Source organism: Gymnodraco acuticeps, unplaced genomic scaffold (assembly GCF_902827175.1).
Source record: "Gymnodraco acuticeps unplaced genomic scaffold, fGymAcu1.1, whole genome shotgun sequence".
Taxonomy (NCBI): Eukaryota; Metazoa; Chordata; class Actinopteri; order Perciformes; family Bathydraconidae; genus Gymnodraco; species Gymnodraco acuticeps.
In genome coordinates this window covers 3,204,080-3,221,453 of record NW_022991187.1, presented here as the reverse complement: position 1 = coordinate 3,221,453, position 17,374 = coordinate 3,204,080, and the positions used below count along the sequence as shown (strand labels likewise).

General features: G+C 41.1%; 1 protein-coding gene across 1 annotated transcript in view; it reads right to left on the bottom strand.

The window, feature by feature from the left end:
- The window catches only part of adgrv1 (adhesion G protein-coupled receptor V1), a 181,614-nt gene that overhangs the window by 30,681 nt on the left and 133,559 nt on the right, over window positions 1–17,374 (bottom strand). The window contains 2 exon segments of the mRNA XM_034238439.1: window positions 6,635–6,756; window positions 14,993–15,150. Coding sequence (XP_034094330.1) covers window positions 6,635–6,756; window positions 14,993–15,150 — 280 coding nt within the window.

Sequence of the window (17,374 nt, the reverse complement as noted above, 5' to 3'; positions counted from 1 at the left end):
AATCTCCCGCCCCTGACACACAAGCAGCGGTTAGATTGGCTAGAGCTTGTACTGGCATATGATTCGATTGGCTGACGCTTCTGCCGAGGCGTCAAAAGTTGAACATTGCTCAACTTTTGCAGCGAGCCACGCCAGCAACGCTCCGCGTCGCTTCCCACGATGCAGTTCGGCTAAAAGTGACGTCACCCCATTCAAAGTGAATGGGCAGAAGCGTTGGAAGCTTCAACGCACGCCGCTGTGTGGACGGGCCGTAATAGTTCGCTTCTCTGGTGCACACCAGACGACAGTTTGTTACATTGTTTCATTTTTCAGAAGGTTCGTTTTGGTTCACACAGCAAAACTCAAATGGACTATAAACTGTAAACATAAGTCATGTGTTCGGAAATGCTGTTCAACAATTGGTCAGACATTAAGGGGGTAAAAACGCAAATCCCGGCAATTTCTACCGGAGCCTCCGCCATGGAGTATCGGCAGGTTATTCTCATGCTGCTGTTAATCTGGAGATTTTATCAACAGCAACGGCATATATGATTATATAATCAGACAACGTGCGATACAAAACACTATAACACATATAATGAGAGACGTTCTACAGTAAGGAGGAGGGCTCTGACGGCAGGTGGCTCTGACTTTTATGTATAGTTTTTAGTTTGATAGTTGTTTTTACTTTACACGACACTGTTCAACACTTCATTCTGCTTCACTCTTTCGCTAACGATTTTGAAGACACCCGCGTTCTTGTGACACGTAAATACTACGCTTCCTATGTTCACACCAGCAATGAACCGCTCCAGAGTTCACTAGCAAGCGGTCCGAGACCACCTATTTTAGCGGACCAGAGTCCGGTTGTTTAGTTCACTTAAGAAGTCTCGGACTGCGTTCACACCGACCCAAACGAACCGCACCAAGCGGCTAAACGCACCAGGGTTCGATTCAACCGGACTATAAAAGGCTGGTATGTCGCACAACGGAAAACAACTAAATCCTTCAATTGCTTCTACGGGATTAAGGCAGGTTTTTCACATTAGCCAAAATCTGGAGTTGTTCCTTGTAAAAAACAAGTAAGAGCACAACAAAATCCAGAATCTAAGAAATGAGTGGTCACCCTCAGGACAAAATGAGTGTGTGTGTTACAGATTCGTAAATAGAAGTTATATCCTGTAATTTATAAACTTGGTGATACAACCAATGACCACTGAGTGTAAAGAGCACCTCCACACTATTGGTCGGCTGAAGAAACTGACCACCTGATGTCATAGAGTCAGACAAACTCTATTGGAGCTCATAAAGAAGTGTGAAGTGCGACATCGTCCGTCCACATTGACATCACTCTTCGTCATTAGTCACTTCACCAGCGGGAGAAGTTTACTTTAGTGCAACACTGTTGTCTTTGGCATGTGGATAACACATTTCACCACCGGTTAGCACAGACCTGTTATGACACACTTTACAGGCAGACGGTGTCTCTGAGGAAGACTGAAGAGACCGCAACATTTAGAGAGAAGGCATGAAAGAAAATAGTCTATTGTACCGAAGAGAGTTGGCGAGTAGACACATTCTTCTTCTGTCTTTTACATCTGAGGTTCTAAGTGCTTTACAGTAAAGTTAAAAGTGTTTGTACAGCGCTTTCAAGTCAAAACTGCTCAAAGATTGTAGGTCAACCCTTTGACAAACTCTACGCGTCAACCTTCTATAACAACATCATTATTTAAAGGGCCCATGTCAAGCTTTTCCGGTTATTAACCGTCCCCTTGTGTGTTATGAAGGTTTTTCTGCATGTGAATGATCTGCAGAGTCACAAACCCTCAAAGTACAGCCTGTAGCGAGTAAAACTCAAACACAGAAAATACCTGTCTATGCTGCCCCAGAACGCCTCGTTGGAGATTTCTCATTTTCCATTGTTTGCTTCCTGGGTTCTGTGACGTGTGAACATCCAAATCAACAACAAATGACCCAAATGGACCAATCCACAGAGCACCTCACACACCGGGATCCCTTGGCTAACTAGCAGGGAGTCCCCATTGACTTGCATAGAGCTCCCTGAACGCTGGTAATAGACGAGTTGGGATGGCGGAGAAATGCTCTCCGCAGACCCATTCTCACAGCGTTATAACCAGGGGTGCACATACATGTTTTGCCCTGGTTCTCAAAGGAGCACCTGGAGATGTTGCTTGGTGCTCATCCTTAAAATGAAATAAACCGTAACTTTTGAGGGGGTCTTGACTTTATTTGCCAGACACACGGCACTGAACACACATGCAGAGGTGAACACTGAACACACATGCAGAGGTGAACACAGAACACACATGCAGAGGTGAACACAGAACACACATGCAGAGGTGAACACAGAACACACACACAGAGGTGAACACAGAACACACATGCAGAGGTGAACACAAGACAACATTAGCACAACCAGTAATCCTACAAGCTGTCATCACTACCCTCCTGACTGTTCTCACTGTCTTCCTCTCAGACATGGTAGCTGATGATCTAGGCCTACTACTTCCTCTCTGGTTGAGTCTGCGATTAGCTGCTTGCATCCACAAGTCAACAGCTGGGTTTGGGTCGAAAGTCTCTGATGTCATCTTAGACAAGTGGATGTAATCAAATAAGTATGTGAACATAACCAATAACCTACCATAGCCAATAACAAATGAATGTAACTTATTTTATTTGTGTTGTTCATTCATATCTTATTTTACCTTAACATTTATTTATGCATTTTTTTTTATCTTTCCAGTTTTAAAGGATATTTTTGGTTACTAACCTATAGTATACATTGGAATGATTTCAAACCTGTTTATCCCAATAATTATAAAGGAGTGCCTTGGAAATATGTGTTTACATAAATTGTGATCAAAACGTTTGAGACCCACTGAGATAACTTAGACTAAAGTGAACTATCTAAACACTCAAGAGTCCTTTACCTCACTGAGCTGTAGTATCAGCCTCTCAGTCTGACTGGAGAGGACTCTCCCTCCACATTATTGCAGAAACATCTTCTTCTTATATCCGTCAGAGCAGCTAGCATCAGATTCTAATAACAACAGCGCCGGAACCGGTGCACCCTCCCTCGCTCCCTCGCTCACTCGCACTTTGGCTGTGAGCTGCGGGCGCCAGATAAGCCAACATCCCCCATTTTCATCACTTACAGCGCCCATCAAATGAAACGTGTAACCGGGGTGAAAAGGGTGTTACATTTACTTAATTATGAATATTGTTACATCAAGGCCGAAAATTAGGATGAGCACCAACGGTCAACATTTTTTTTTTCCCTCCCAGAGCTGGCGCCCTAGGCGAACATCTATAACGCCAGTGCTACGGGCCGGCCCTGAGTTCATATGCAACTCGCAAATATCTTTCTCTCTCTCCTCTCTCCTCTCTTTTGTCTTCTCCCTTCTCTCTCTCCTCTCTTCTCTTTTCTCTTCTCCCTTCTCTCTCCTCTTTCTCTCTCTCAATGTTGGTGCGCAAATGCGCCTTTTTTCAAATGACCCGGTGCTCTTTTTTTGGCGGAGGTGCGCATGCACCAGTTATGTGCAGCCCTGCTTATAAACCTTTTTCTTACTCAATATCAAGCCACACTTATTGTTTTTACTTCGGCTGTGAGTGTTTGTGTGTGCTCAGGATGAGTTTAGCTTGTTCTCGCTGTATCGCCGACCCGGAAACCTGTCCGCTCCTCGCAGCAACGAGCCTCGCAACGTCCCAACCAATCAGAGCACACTGGGCTCGCAGGGAGGGGGGGGCAGGAGCTCCAACAAGCCGTGTAGGACAGAGAGTGAATACACATGCTGTACAGAGATGCTGTATGAGAAACCAATGTCATTTTGGAACATTGAACAATATAAATCTATTCTAGTAGACCTCAACAATGGAAATATGATCAGCAGAAATGGCCATGTCATGGGACCTTTAACATTTTCTCTGACCTTGAATGAAATGGAAATCCAAACTGAAAGTGACTTGAGTGCATCAAAATGATTATCTGTTTTGTTATGCTCGATATCAGTTTTAATGTCTGGGAGTTTCCAGTTGATGAGAGATATATTTGGTGAAAGAATGATGTTTTGGCCCATTATCTCTTTTAACTCCAGCAAATGAAGGGAGTAGGGAGCAAAGAGACAACAAACAGAAAGAGGAGAGAGAGGAAGGCTTCAGAGATATGGGACACAGTGATATCTCTCTCTCTCTCTCTCCCTCTCCCTCTCTCTCTCTCCCTCTCTCTCTCTCCCTCTCTCTCTCTCTCCCCTTCTCGTTCTCCCTCTCCCTCCCCTGAGGCTCTTCTTTTGCCTCAGCCAGCACATCAAAGCAGGGCTTCAAAGTGGGATAAAGAAGCCTTCATCACTCTCTCGCTAGCCAAGTCAACAAAACATCAACAGATGTATATATAACCAAACACGCACCTGTCTATAAGCCAAAATCATCAATATGTTATTTGTTGTGACTTGCAGGAAGCACCATGGTTTTAGTGTCCTTAGAATGAAATCCTGATATTATTATTGTGTCCTGTAGCAGCCTCATATCCCCATGTGAGCACAGCTTTAAAACATTTGGCTTGGAGGTAATAGAGAATGTACCTTGAATGTCTTAAAAAAAAGGGGAAAAAAGCTATAATTGCAAAAACAACATAATAAAAGCATGAGGGGTGCATTACAAAACACTTGTAGACCAGTTTCATCAAATGACTCTGCACCCGGGACAAGATGACAGCTTAAATGTGTGACGATGATAAAGCTAATGAAAACACTAATAGGCGCGTTCACCCCGCAGTACTTTTCCCACTTTAGTTCCGATATCATTCCGAAAAAATCCGGAACTAAAATTAGTTTCTTGAGAACCTTTTTACCCCCTTTTCCGTCAGACAGGGACATTCGTGGGAGAAAAAGGTTCCTATGTCTGATTGGCTGGGCTGATTGGAAACCACGCCCTGTAAAACTCCAAAAAAGTTTTGTGAAGCCGCCATTTTATTTTCCTCGCATTAGCATTATTAGCATTAGCATTAGCCCAGCACACAAACGCAGAGAGACTAACTTATGGCAACACAAAATAAAACATGGGAGCAGTGGAGATGAGGAGGTGTCAGCGTTCTGGCGATTTACTCGGAAGGCTTCAGTCGAAGCTGCTGGGAGTCCCAGCAGCTTCGACTGAAGCCAGTCCCCAACTCCGGGGACTTCCGGCCGGGGACTTTGGGTATAGAGTATAGAGAGGCGAAGTCCCTCCCTTTCCGGGGGAGCTCCATGGGACCTTATTTCTGAAAAGTTATGCATTGAAGTCAATGGAGAGAGAAAGATTACCTTTCGATCCCGTTTGAATTGTGCCACGACTTACACATAATATGATGTTTGTCAATTTAAAAGATAATTTTACAAGTCAAAAATAAATAAATGTGTCGTAAAACTGTGAAGTAACACTTATTTTGTGTGAAACCGCTCAATGAACTACATCTCCCGTCTCGCACCACACACCAAGACGGCCGTCACGTTGGCACATTTCACTTCTTTCTTTCAGAATGAGGCGAAAAGCATTAAAAGAGGTGAAAATCACTACAAGTCTGGGCACGTTGAGAGCTGTACATACACACAAGGGGAGTTAGTCGGTCCGTGAGAGCCAGCATGCGGGACCAGGATTCTGGGATTTGTAGTCTTTCTAGTTGCATCTCTATAGAGAGGTGAAGTCCCTCCCCTTCCGGTGGGACTCATGGGACCTTATTTCGGAAAAAGTTTGTATTGAAGTCAATGGAGAGAGAAAGATTATCTTTTGATCCCGTTTGAATTGTGCCACGAATTACACATATGATGTTTGTCAATCTTAAATAATAATTTCCGTGTCAAAAAAGTCACAGTTTGTGGTAAAACTGTTGAAATATAAGACTATGAAAAATACGCAACTAGAAAGACTACAAATCCCAGAATCCTGGTCCCGACTAACTCCCCTTGTGTGTATGTACAGCTCTCAACATGTCCAGACTTGTAGTGATTTTCTCCTCGTTTAATACTTTTCGACTCATTCTGAAAGAAAGAAGTGAAATGTGCCAACGTGACGGCTGTCATGGAGGTCAACCGGAAGGGGAGGGACTTTGCCTCTCTATACGCCGTGAAGTTGTTTGCGGCCTGCCAGTAAACCCAAATCAGAAGAAGAAGAAGTGACGTCAGCGGCTTCATTTGCCTAATCCTCCTCCAGGGACTTATTCCGGTGTGAACGCGATCTGTACTTAGTTCATGAGAACTAAAGAGTTCTCATGAACCTTTGTGGGAAAAGTACTGCGGTGTGAAAGCGCCTAATGACACTAAAAAGGACGCTAATGAATAGCAAATTAAGCTTCTTAACTACACATAGAAGAAAATGCAAGCTGCTGCTGTTGATGAAGTGTCTCGATAAAAAACAGGATGAACTAATTAATAAAGAAGTAGAGAAGTAAGCAAGCAGACAGAGCTAAATCCCAGATCAAATGAACGCTAAAAGGTAATTGAAAATGTTTTCTCTCACTGATTGTGCTGTTATGTTAAATGTTTGTTGTTTGTTTTTCATGTGATGCAAGTCAAATTTCAGACTTGATCTGACCAATAAAGTATTATCGTATCGTATCGTATCGTATCGTACACAAACACACAGAAAGACAAGACGGTGAGCTCACCAGCAGGCAGTTGAAGATGACGAAGAGGATGAGCATCCACAGAGACCTGTAGCTCATGTGAAGCCCCGCCCACAGCCACACCAGGGAGATGAGCAGGAACAGGTAGAGGACCAGCGGCACCTCTGGAGCACAACATCACAACAGAGGAGGTTAGAACATATGTTGTGCACAAGTATGTCATCCACTTACTAGACCAGGGGTGTCCAAACTTTTCTCTCCGAGGGCCACAAACGGAAAAACATACGAAGGGCTGGGCCGCTCACTAGAGGTGAGGTATATCGCCTTATCAAGTTATAAGCTAGCAGAATCAATCAAATGTAGGTAAATGATGCTTGAAAAAAAAGCCTACATCACAGCTTTCCAAAGGGTTGAATTTGTTTTGTTGGCAATATTTTGTTATGACAAGAGGAAATATGAAGGGTATATTTCAAGCGAGTTATGTAAATAAGTTATTGGGCTTTTTTCTTATCAACTTAGATTTGTTAGAAAATGTTTTCTACTTTAATTGACTGAATTTATTTGGAAAATGGGCTTATTAACACATGAATACTGTGTCATATATTTGTACATATATATTTAAGAAGTACAATATAAGACAAGTACAAGTTTCATTATACTTTTTTAATTAGCTGCTCGATTATGGAAAAAATCGTGATCTCGATTATTTGAGTCAATAATTGATATCACGATTATTAAAAACGATTATCCATTTACTGAAAAAAAAATGTTGAACAGTGTGTTTTTAAAAGTTGATTACCCTGAACTTTAAGTATAATTCAACTGAAAAACCAATAAAAAAAATTGTTTTAAAATACATTTAACAATAAATTAAAAAATCGTTTTATTTCGATTATGTTGTTTTCATAATCGTTGCAAGGCAAAATCGTAATTGCGATTAAAATACGATTAATTGAGCAGCCCTAAGCTGAGGGCCGATTCAAAATGGCCCATGGGCTGCATTTGGCCCCCGGGCCGTAGTTTGGAAACCCCTGTACTAGACGCTTAACCCTCCCATGTACACTGTGGGCTACATTTCCGCACATCATGTGAGCCATTCCTCATATTCTCCACCGTTAATACATTCATCTGTATATTCATTTTCTGCCTTTTTGTTGTGTATCTGCACAGCTGAGCCACTTTAAATCCTGATATACTGCACATTTTAAAGCATAGACAACTACAATTTAAAGCATGTTAGCCACATTTATATATACTGTATACCTTAAGGAGAGGGTGCAAATTAAAAGTATCTTATCAACATTACAGTACATATTCTCACTGATTGATTCACTAGAATAAAAGGTGTGTTCATGTGGCTGCTATTCATGGTCCAGAGGTGGAACTTAGCAACATAACAACAACAGGTTTTAAACAAACAGCCTATTGGACAATTGCACTCAGTATTTGACACACACTTTACTAAATACAGCCCTAAACCTCACACACACTTGTCACAGAAGCATACAAACATATTACTTTGTGGTCTCACTTTTGCCATTCATATTGTTGATAGTGGACACACAGAACTCTGCACACAGCATGCAGAAAAATAAAAGGCATCAGCTGTTTGTGGACCAGGTCAAGTGTTTCTTAGATAAGCATGACCACAGAGAGGTCACTCTGCAAGCGTTTCCAAACTGAGGATACATATTCCTTTAAGCCGTTTCCCCTCTGAATGATGCGAGCCTTCAAGAGAACATCTCACACTGAAGTGGAGACTAAATTAAAGCCTTTGACAGATTTTTGAACCTCATCCATATCAGGTTGTGGTATTCCTCTTGAAAAATCATTTCCTCATCTATTATTGGAACAGCTAATTAGAGGACAAGCACAATGATCAGTGCCAATCGGGAGCCGGCTGAGTCACTTCGACGAGTGAGTCATCACCACAGAGCGAGAGCTTGTTTCTCTCAATAGAAAATTATCAAGGAGAACATGACGGAATATCTCTTTAATGAATAGGGTCGGTTCCTGTTGTTTAATCAACTCAATAACCTACTTCAGTTTTCATGTCAGCGTAGATCGTGCTACACAAATAGAGGCAGAGATTGGTTTTCCAGTAGGATGGTACAGGTGTAATGAAGTCAATTGAAACGCTGTCAACAGAAAATACCTACATCATGAACCCCACACCCAATGTGGCTTTAATGGTGGTGCTAATGGTAGATCCTGAGGGACGTTATCAGGGACCAATTGTTTGCAAATCTATGCACAAATACTCAAAAAAAGTTTTGTTTTTGTTTCAAGATAACATTTCAAACTACTAAGATGGTTTTCATCACAATTAAAAAAAAGTTCAATTTTTATTATGATTTGTTATCATTAGGTTTCATAAGCAATAAGCTGATTAAATGAGGCCAGAATATTGGGGATGATAGGACTTAACTAAAAGTTCATTAAAGGTCACCTATTGTGCAAAATCCACATTTTGATGTATTTTATATGGAAAGAGACTCTGAAAGTTTCAGGAACAAAGATTCTCTCTCTTTTTGTCCTGATCCATTTCTATAAAAACCTGTCTGAAAATGAGCTGATCAGATTTTGGTCACTTTATGATGTCATAACGATTTGTTGTCTTGTGTAACCATTAGCCAATCACCAACCAAGGTAACCCCCCCCCCCCACACCTTATCACCTGAGTCTCCTCCTAGAGCACCATTGAGTTCTTTGTAACCAAATCTCTCTCAGAGGGGCGTGGGGAGGGGCTCCTTATTTTCATCTAAAGTAACAGACAGAGAATCAGCACTTTGGAAACAGGGCGGAAACAGAGGGGATTATGGGTAATGCTGCAATGATCTGTTTGGTGTTTGGAGCCAAACACTTCGGAGACATGTTTTCTATATATCTGAGACCTTTGATTTTGAATGAAAACAGTATAATAGGGGACCTTAAAGAAAAAGAGAGCTCAAAGGTCGATTTTAGACCAACGATTTTGATGACATTTCTGTTTTTCTGCAACAAAAATGCATTTCAGTTGCTACAATAAAGATCATTTGGCATCCATTCATATTATTTGCTTCCTAAAAATGTGTCAGAGCGTGACGTACCATTGATAATTTACAGTCATGCCCCATACGGTCGCCTTTCCTCTATCATATGGAGCACACTTCATCAAATGGAAAAGGATTGCAAAATGAGATGAATCAAATATATAAGATAACAGATGGAATTCAAGGCGACATCTTCAAAATCAATCGTACCCAAGACACAAATGCTTCCGACTCCAAAGGTAAATGGAGCAATGGTGCAATATGTGCAATATATATATATGCCGTTAAAACTGCAATATATACCTGGCTGCTAAATCCTCAGAACTGTTACAGGATGTGTCTTTTTGTAAAAGGTGTAATTTCTTTATTATAATTTCTTTTTTTATCTTTAACACTTTTGTATGCATGCTTCTTCGGTAACATAAAGCTGTCTCTGGCTCTTTTCTGCTGTAACAATGTAAATGTCCCCTCTGTGGGACTAATAAAGGTATTCTGATTCTGATAGTGTGCCTATTGAAGACGACAGTGCTGAGTCAGCCTTCAGCCTGTACAGTTCACTTCACAAGTAGGATGGAAACACAGGTACTGCTCCGCACAGAGGGCCCTCACCTAGGTGCCACTTCCTCCTGTCAGTCCCACCCTGCTCCAAGTTCCTTATCTCACTGACGCTGGCTGAACCCAGTCCTATTTTCTAAGCCTTGTTTTGCTCCTTTTAAGGCCTTTCCCATTGAGCCTAATTTCCTGTAAGAATAATCATTCTGCCAATACTCTGGTTATTGTTTTCCAAAGCGTTAGCTATTATTTCACACCTAATCTCTTTGTGCTTTCTCTTTGGTTCTCTTTTGGTGCAGGGAGTCAGAGTAAAGAAATCCGCTAAATCGTTTTTTAACTTCACTTCCTTCGACTACTCAAACCTTTTTGACTCTTTCTATACAGACGAATGTCTCCATGTCTCTCTTCTATTTTGCACGTCTGTCTCTTTCTGCTCCCTCCTTGGTTTGAGTTTTCCAACCATGTAAGCACATTCCAGTCTGTGGACAGGGAGGAGCTCCCACAGCAAGAACAGCTTCCCAGAGCCAAATGCTGACTGACTGTTTAACTTGATACCACCAAGAAGGAGCAGAGGGAAGCAGGAACACATTTCCCACTGTATTTGTGCATGTATTTGTATGCGTGTGAACATGCATGAATGCATCTGTAAGCCTTTGCACAGACACACAAGAAAGTGTCTCTGCTAAAGACGTGAAGGTCATATTTCTGTCTGGAGATAATACAAAGTAAACAAACTGGTCAAAGTGATTTTCTTTTTGGACAAGAGGGAGCTTTTTCTCTCCACGGGAGAAAAGGCCTCAGTATACATTCGAGCAGATTTGGTTCCTGGTGTGGGAAGACAAACTGAGAGGGGACCGAGGGTTCAACAAAAACAGCTGGAGCAGACACACAAGACAGCGCTGACATCACAGAGAGGCCACAGCTGTAATAACAGGCTGTCATAAGTGTGCAGTGAGCAGACACAAACACCCAACACAAAGATAATGTGTGTGAACCAAGTGTGAACCTTTAGGCAGAGTATAAGCTGTTTGCTATATTGCTATACTGTTTGCTATATTGTTTAAATGTAGAAAGAATTCATAATAATAGTAAAATAAACAACACAAATATTTAAAGAGGCCCTATTATTATTCCTGTAGTGTGTTATAGGTTTTTGTGCATGTAAATGATCTGAAAAGGCTGAAATCCCTGTGTCCCCCCCTGGTTTCAGACAGAGGGTGAAAAGGGGTGCTCCAGCACAGGCAGTATGAGAAAAATAAAGAGCTTTTTGAACATTAAAACATGGAGACATGTCACAGTAGAGACACAACATGCAATTATGTACCTGAAATTGAGCATAATGTGTCCTCTTACGAATATTTAAGAATAATTAAACTAAGATCTCTAACAACTAGTAGACATCTAACATGACCAGTATTGTATACATCTTTTTAGTAGACTTAACCTATGTGTAAAATGAAAATTCGGACTAAAAGTAAAAATAATATTAGCTGTAATGTAGTACAGTAAAGAGTACAATATTTCTGGGTAGTACAGTAACACCCTTCGACTAAGTTTCATAAATATCGGGCCAGTAGTTTTTCCAATTCTTCTGTCAAAAAGCCAAAAAGAACAACTGCAAAGCCTCACACTCCAAAGGTCAGTCTCATCCATCACATTTACAACTTTATATCCACATCCCTGATCTATTAACCCTTAGATGCATAACTGTGTCTTTTTGGACCCGGTGAGGTGGTTTTCTTGAAGTATCTTTGTAATTACATTTTTGTATCATTTCATATTCCAGCTATTCCTCAAAAAACATGTTTTGGATATCAAGCCATTCAAATTTTTGATTTACATTTTAAGAAATTGTAGTTTTTTTATATTAATACCCCAAGCTTCCATAAGTGGGTCAAAAATGACCCGCATGCATTTTCTATGGAATCCTATGGGAAAACATTTTTTTTCAAAATGTAAAAAAATGTCTAAAATTATAGATAGTTAAAAATTAAATATAAAATATTTCTAGTGTGAACCAAAATATAATACTAAATATTATACAAGTGATTTTTCTTAACCAAAATGACAAAAAACACACATTATTCTAATACGGGTCCTTTTTGACCCACTTATGGAAGAGTAGGGTCCAGTCACTCGTGGTTAAAACATCAAAGTAGAGTCAGGGAACATTTGAAGTCATAAAAACATAGAACAATAATAGCTATTCACTCAACCCTGAAAGGCCGCTCACTCCTCTATCAAAAGAACATCATGGTTTTTCAGATCAGCTTCGATAGGGGCTCAGCGCTTATTCTGTCCTGTGTTCAGTTCAGTGTGTTGATGTTTCCTTGCTGGCATGCCTGACATTGGCCACAGTGGAGTTCCAGTATCGGCTGAGGTGCAGGTACATGTTTAGCAGGTGAGCGTGCAAACACACACACACGTCAGGAGTCCTGATATATCTTGCAAGCCCTTATCAGTTGTTTGCTGCAGTATGGCATTCGAGAATGTGGCCAATCGAAATGTTTATCGTCTAAATCTACAAAAAAGACTCTGCACGAATGATTGACAACCATCTGTTAAACATGTCAAGACGGATTTGGTTTGCTGTCAGACCACTACACTTGAAGGACAGAAACATATCAGGGTTGTCATCAAAGTTCCTGTGGCTTTAAAACCCGTAGAGCCCATAGAACCGAGGCGTAGTCCGTGTTCAGAGAAATAAAATATGGCATGCCTCTCCCTCACATTTGTTTTATTCCCCTTTGTTCTCTGGACATGTTAAAACAAAGCCTGGATATATTGCATAGAGCTGAACACTGTGTGCTGCCAAAAGCCACAATAAAAGAAAAGAGAAATGAGTCCACAGTCCACACTGCTTGAGTACATGATGAAGTCATACTCATATATCTAATAATAATAATAATACATTTTATTTCTATAGCGCTTTTCTTGAACCCAAAGACGCTTTACATTTGGGAGGGAGGGTAGACAACCAACACAAAAGCATAACCAAAAAGAAACAAAACAAAACAGAAAAGCAGTCAGGAGGAAGTTGGTTGAGAGGGGGGGGCTGAAGAGGTGGGTTTTGAGGCGTGACTGGAACAGGGTGAGGGACTCAGACTCACAGAGGTCTTATATCTGTCATTATAAACCAAACGTTGAACCAGCTAGATTCTATCACTGCATGAACTCTGACAAAGAATGTCAAAGTCTCGTGTTTTTCAAATTAATTTGTATTCCCTTTCATGTGCGGCCTTTTCCCACTGCAGCTGTTCAACACAAAACTGGACAAACATATTCACACCTCAAGGGCCGCTCTGTCCTCTGTGCCGGTGCCAAAAACACTCAGTCAGCACTTAACACTTGAATAGCGTGTGCTGTGCTTACCTTTCCCGGCATTTGCTCTCTCGTTCCCTCTCTGTGTAAATAAGGAGTTTTAGAAGCAGCCTGCTCTGCTTCCTTTCTGTTTTTTTCTCATTCAACACACAGCACAGCACCATATTCATCGGTTTCTTACTCCTGAACTCACCCTAAACCTATCTTGTCTGATCTTGATCTCTGCTCAGTCCCTCAATTCTCCTGGGAGGCAACAATCCTACAGTCTGACCTTTACCCTCAGCCTGCTGGGCTCTCTTGTTATTAATGCACACGTACTGTACCTGCAGCTCAGCAAAGCTCTGTTTTGGTTTCCCACACTCCTTCAGAGGCCACACACAGTGCGTCGGGCACACCCTGCTCACCAGCCACAGGACTGGCACTAATTCAGGCTTTGCTTTGTCATTGGAGGGCCTTGACTGAGCAAAACAAGCTAAAGCCGGCTGACTCTCACCCACGGCCGCTGATTGCTGCCGTGGTACTGAGCGGCTTGGATCTTCATGTGTGGGCGAAATGACCGCCTGCATCAGATAAATGCTTCTCATTCATTCTGACCATAACTCTATGAGGGTTATTTTTCTGCTAACACTAATCTTACATAAAGTACGAGTCTGAGGTTGTTTACACACATCACACTGCACTGCATTGGGTGCATTTAGGGCCTTAAAGAGGACATATTATGCTCATTTTCAGGTTCATATTTTGAAAAGGGTATTTATTTTTCTCATACTGCCTGTGGTTAGCTGGTTGTGATTGGTCAACTGCTTAGAGATGTCCCGCCCCTGCGGCCATCAGGTCAAATGAGTTGGAGCACTAGCCAATAGAAGCGTGATTGTTACATAGTGATGTCACTATGTTACTGAAGTAAACAAAGGAGTCCAATGGAGGCGTTACAGGCAGGGGGGGTAGTGTGTGGGAGAGACACTCCATATGGAGAGAACACTGGGATTTTAACCTTAGCAGACCATTTACATACACAGAAACGTACATAACACACTATAGGAAAGGGAAACCCACAACAAGCATAATTGGTACCCTTTAAATGACCTTTAATGTATGTTTTAAAAAGGTTTTGGAGTTGCTGTATAGAGTGTTTTAAATCTATTTCAACATATTTCCCCGGCTGAATGTGTGACTGTCAGCAACTTTTCATTTGGAAAAGCAGGTATTGTTTGCTCTTGTATAATAAATCCCTTAGGTACACACACAGCAGACAGACACAGAGCCTGTAAGCTGAGCAAAATACCGGCTTAAACCTTTAGCCAAAATCAGCACCAAAAAGGTGGATGTCGTCTGGTTCAATGAGGGCGTCCTGGCAGCTGGTTACTTGTTTTTCAGGTGTGTGTTCATGTGCACAGAGATTGTGTGAAACTTGAGAAATGTTATTTTGAGTCCTTATCTTTTTTCATACACAGATTCTGAACTCTATGTGTTTGTGAACGCACAGATCTGTTACCTGTGCTGTTGGTTCGTCCGCGGTAAATGTCGTCGTAGGCCTTCCACTGCGGGGTGACCTGGTAGACGTGGATGAAAACCACCATGACAGCAACCAGACAGATGAGAGGCACCAGCACCGCCGTGCACAGAGCTGCATAGATGTTTGGGATAAAGCACCTAGAGAGGGGGAAACACAGAGATGGCAAAAGTACACACATCCTTTACTCAAGTAGAAGTACAGATACTCGTGTTTAAAAGTACTTTGGTAAAAGTAGAAGTACTGACTAAACTTCTTTACTCAAGTAAAAGTAAAGAGGGCTTTGAAATGTACTTCAGTAAAAAGTACCCATAACTAGCAGCTGTTTTAAAGAGTACCTGACCTCCCTTTATATGAATAGAACAATAATGTCATTGTTAGCTAATGAATGTTTCCATGCTGAACAACGGCAACATGACAACGTTTCCATTGGTCCCTCTTCTTTAGAGAAGACCAGGAAATGATGGATACACGGATCGTGTTCAAATCAATAGGCACGCAATGACTCTAAATAATAATGATCACGCACCAAACACACATTCAGACTAAAGGAACCAGCTGTTTGGAAAATGTAAGAAGTGGAAAGTACAGGTATTTGTGTTGAAAATGTAAGAAGTCAAAGTAAAAAGTCGTCAGAAAAATATAGTAGTAAAGTACTGATACCAGAAAAATGTACTTAAGTACAGTAACAAAGTGTTTGTACTCCACTACTTCCCACCTCTGGGAAATAACCAGAATGAAAAAAAGGTGGGGAGGGAAGAAGTAAAGAAACGTCTTACTCAAGGTAAGCTCTGGAAATCGTAAACATATTACATGCCTATATTGCTCTTTACCTAATCAAGTTAAACAATTTGTTTTTTTTCAAAGTTTCACAAACAGGATCTGGCCTCTGAGCCGGCCTAAGACCTCAGCATTATTGCTTAACAGCAGCTTTTGCCTTAAACAGCAAAATACGGATGTTCTTTAAAACTTCAGAGGCACCAGGTCACCACCCTGTAGCTACAGCGGGATAATATCTAAGGCCAAAGACGCTTAAAAGGGATTTTTTCTATTTAAAGGAAGAAAGAACATTTCAAAGAACAAACAACACGATACATGGGTCTCCTTCTTTGAAAGGGAGATACATATGGAGTGGTTATGTGAGTTCATCTGATGATCGTGAACAAAAGTGAAAAGGATATCTTGAAATTGTGGAATTATTTTATTATCTATTAAACACCTGAACTTTTGAAACAACATCCATAACATTCATCTGGCTGCAACTTTCAAATTATGTATCTAATATATCTTATTGCACTATTTCACAATTTTTTGTAATTACTTGCACTATTCTTTCAGTTTTATTGTGTTGCCCTGTTGGAGGAGCCTGTGACCTAAGATTTTCCTCCACATAACTACACTGTAGCTATGTACGTATGACTCATAAAAGCCTTGAACCTTGAACTATGGTTTCATTACAATTAGTTATTTATCTATTGGTATGAGATATGGTATCCTCTCTGTCCCGACAAAACAAGCTCGGGACAGGGTTTGGTGGGAGCCTGGAAAGCAGATTGGACCTCCCGGCAGACTTGAGGAATCGCATAGGGGTTATTGGAGATATGCTATAGCCATAACATAATGGGAGGAAAGACAAATAAAGCATTGCATTAACCTCTGCCAGGAATACAGTCAGACTATGAGAGTGTGGACTGGAATATGGATATATGTGCTGCTGTGGCCTTGTGACAGCATGAGATCCTACTGTAGTCTCACAACAAAGTCAAATCTCAAAGATTCCCGCCGTCAATAAAAACAACATTACCCAGGGGCCCATTTCACCGACTTTATAGTATGGCAAGAGGAAAGTAAATAGAGTATTGTGGATTTTAATAGATGTACTGTAGGGACTGACTCTTCTATGGCAGTGTGTAGTGTCCTTGTTGGCAACACCTAATATAAAGGTGTAAATCAACTCTATATTAAAGAGACATACATGCTCCTGTGGTAGCCTTTGTCTCGCATAATGTGATGGCAGGACATTCAAGTTCTATATTTACATTTCCACAGGTAAGACTATAAAACTACTTCAATTACTTGTGCAAATCAGCCTGTCCAGGTAACATAGCTTATCATGTTAGACTCAACTTGTATACAACTGTATTTTTCAACTCATGGTTATAAGATCTACTGCACTGGCAAAAACCAATCAGGCGATTAATCTTTGAAGACATTTTTACGATCCCTTCGGCTCATAAATGGTGTATCGGTAATGAGTAATGAGTGAGAGACGACAACATTCAGGGAGAAATTCTAATGAATAAATTCAAGACTCAAGTGTGGAATCAGAAAAGGTATTGACTTTGCAGGAGGTAATCATTATAC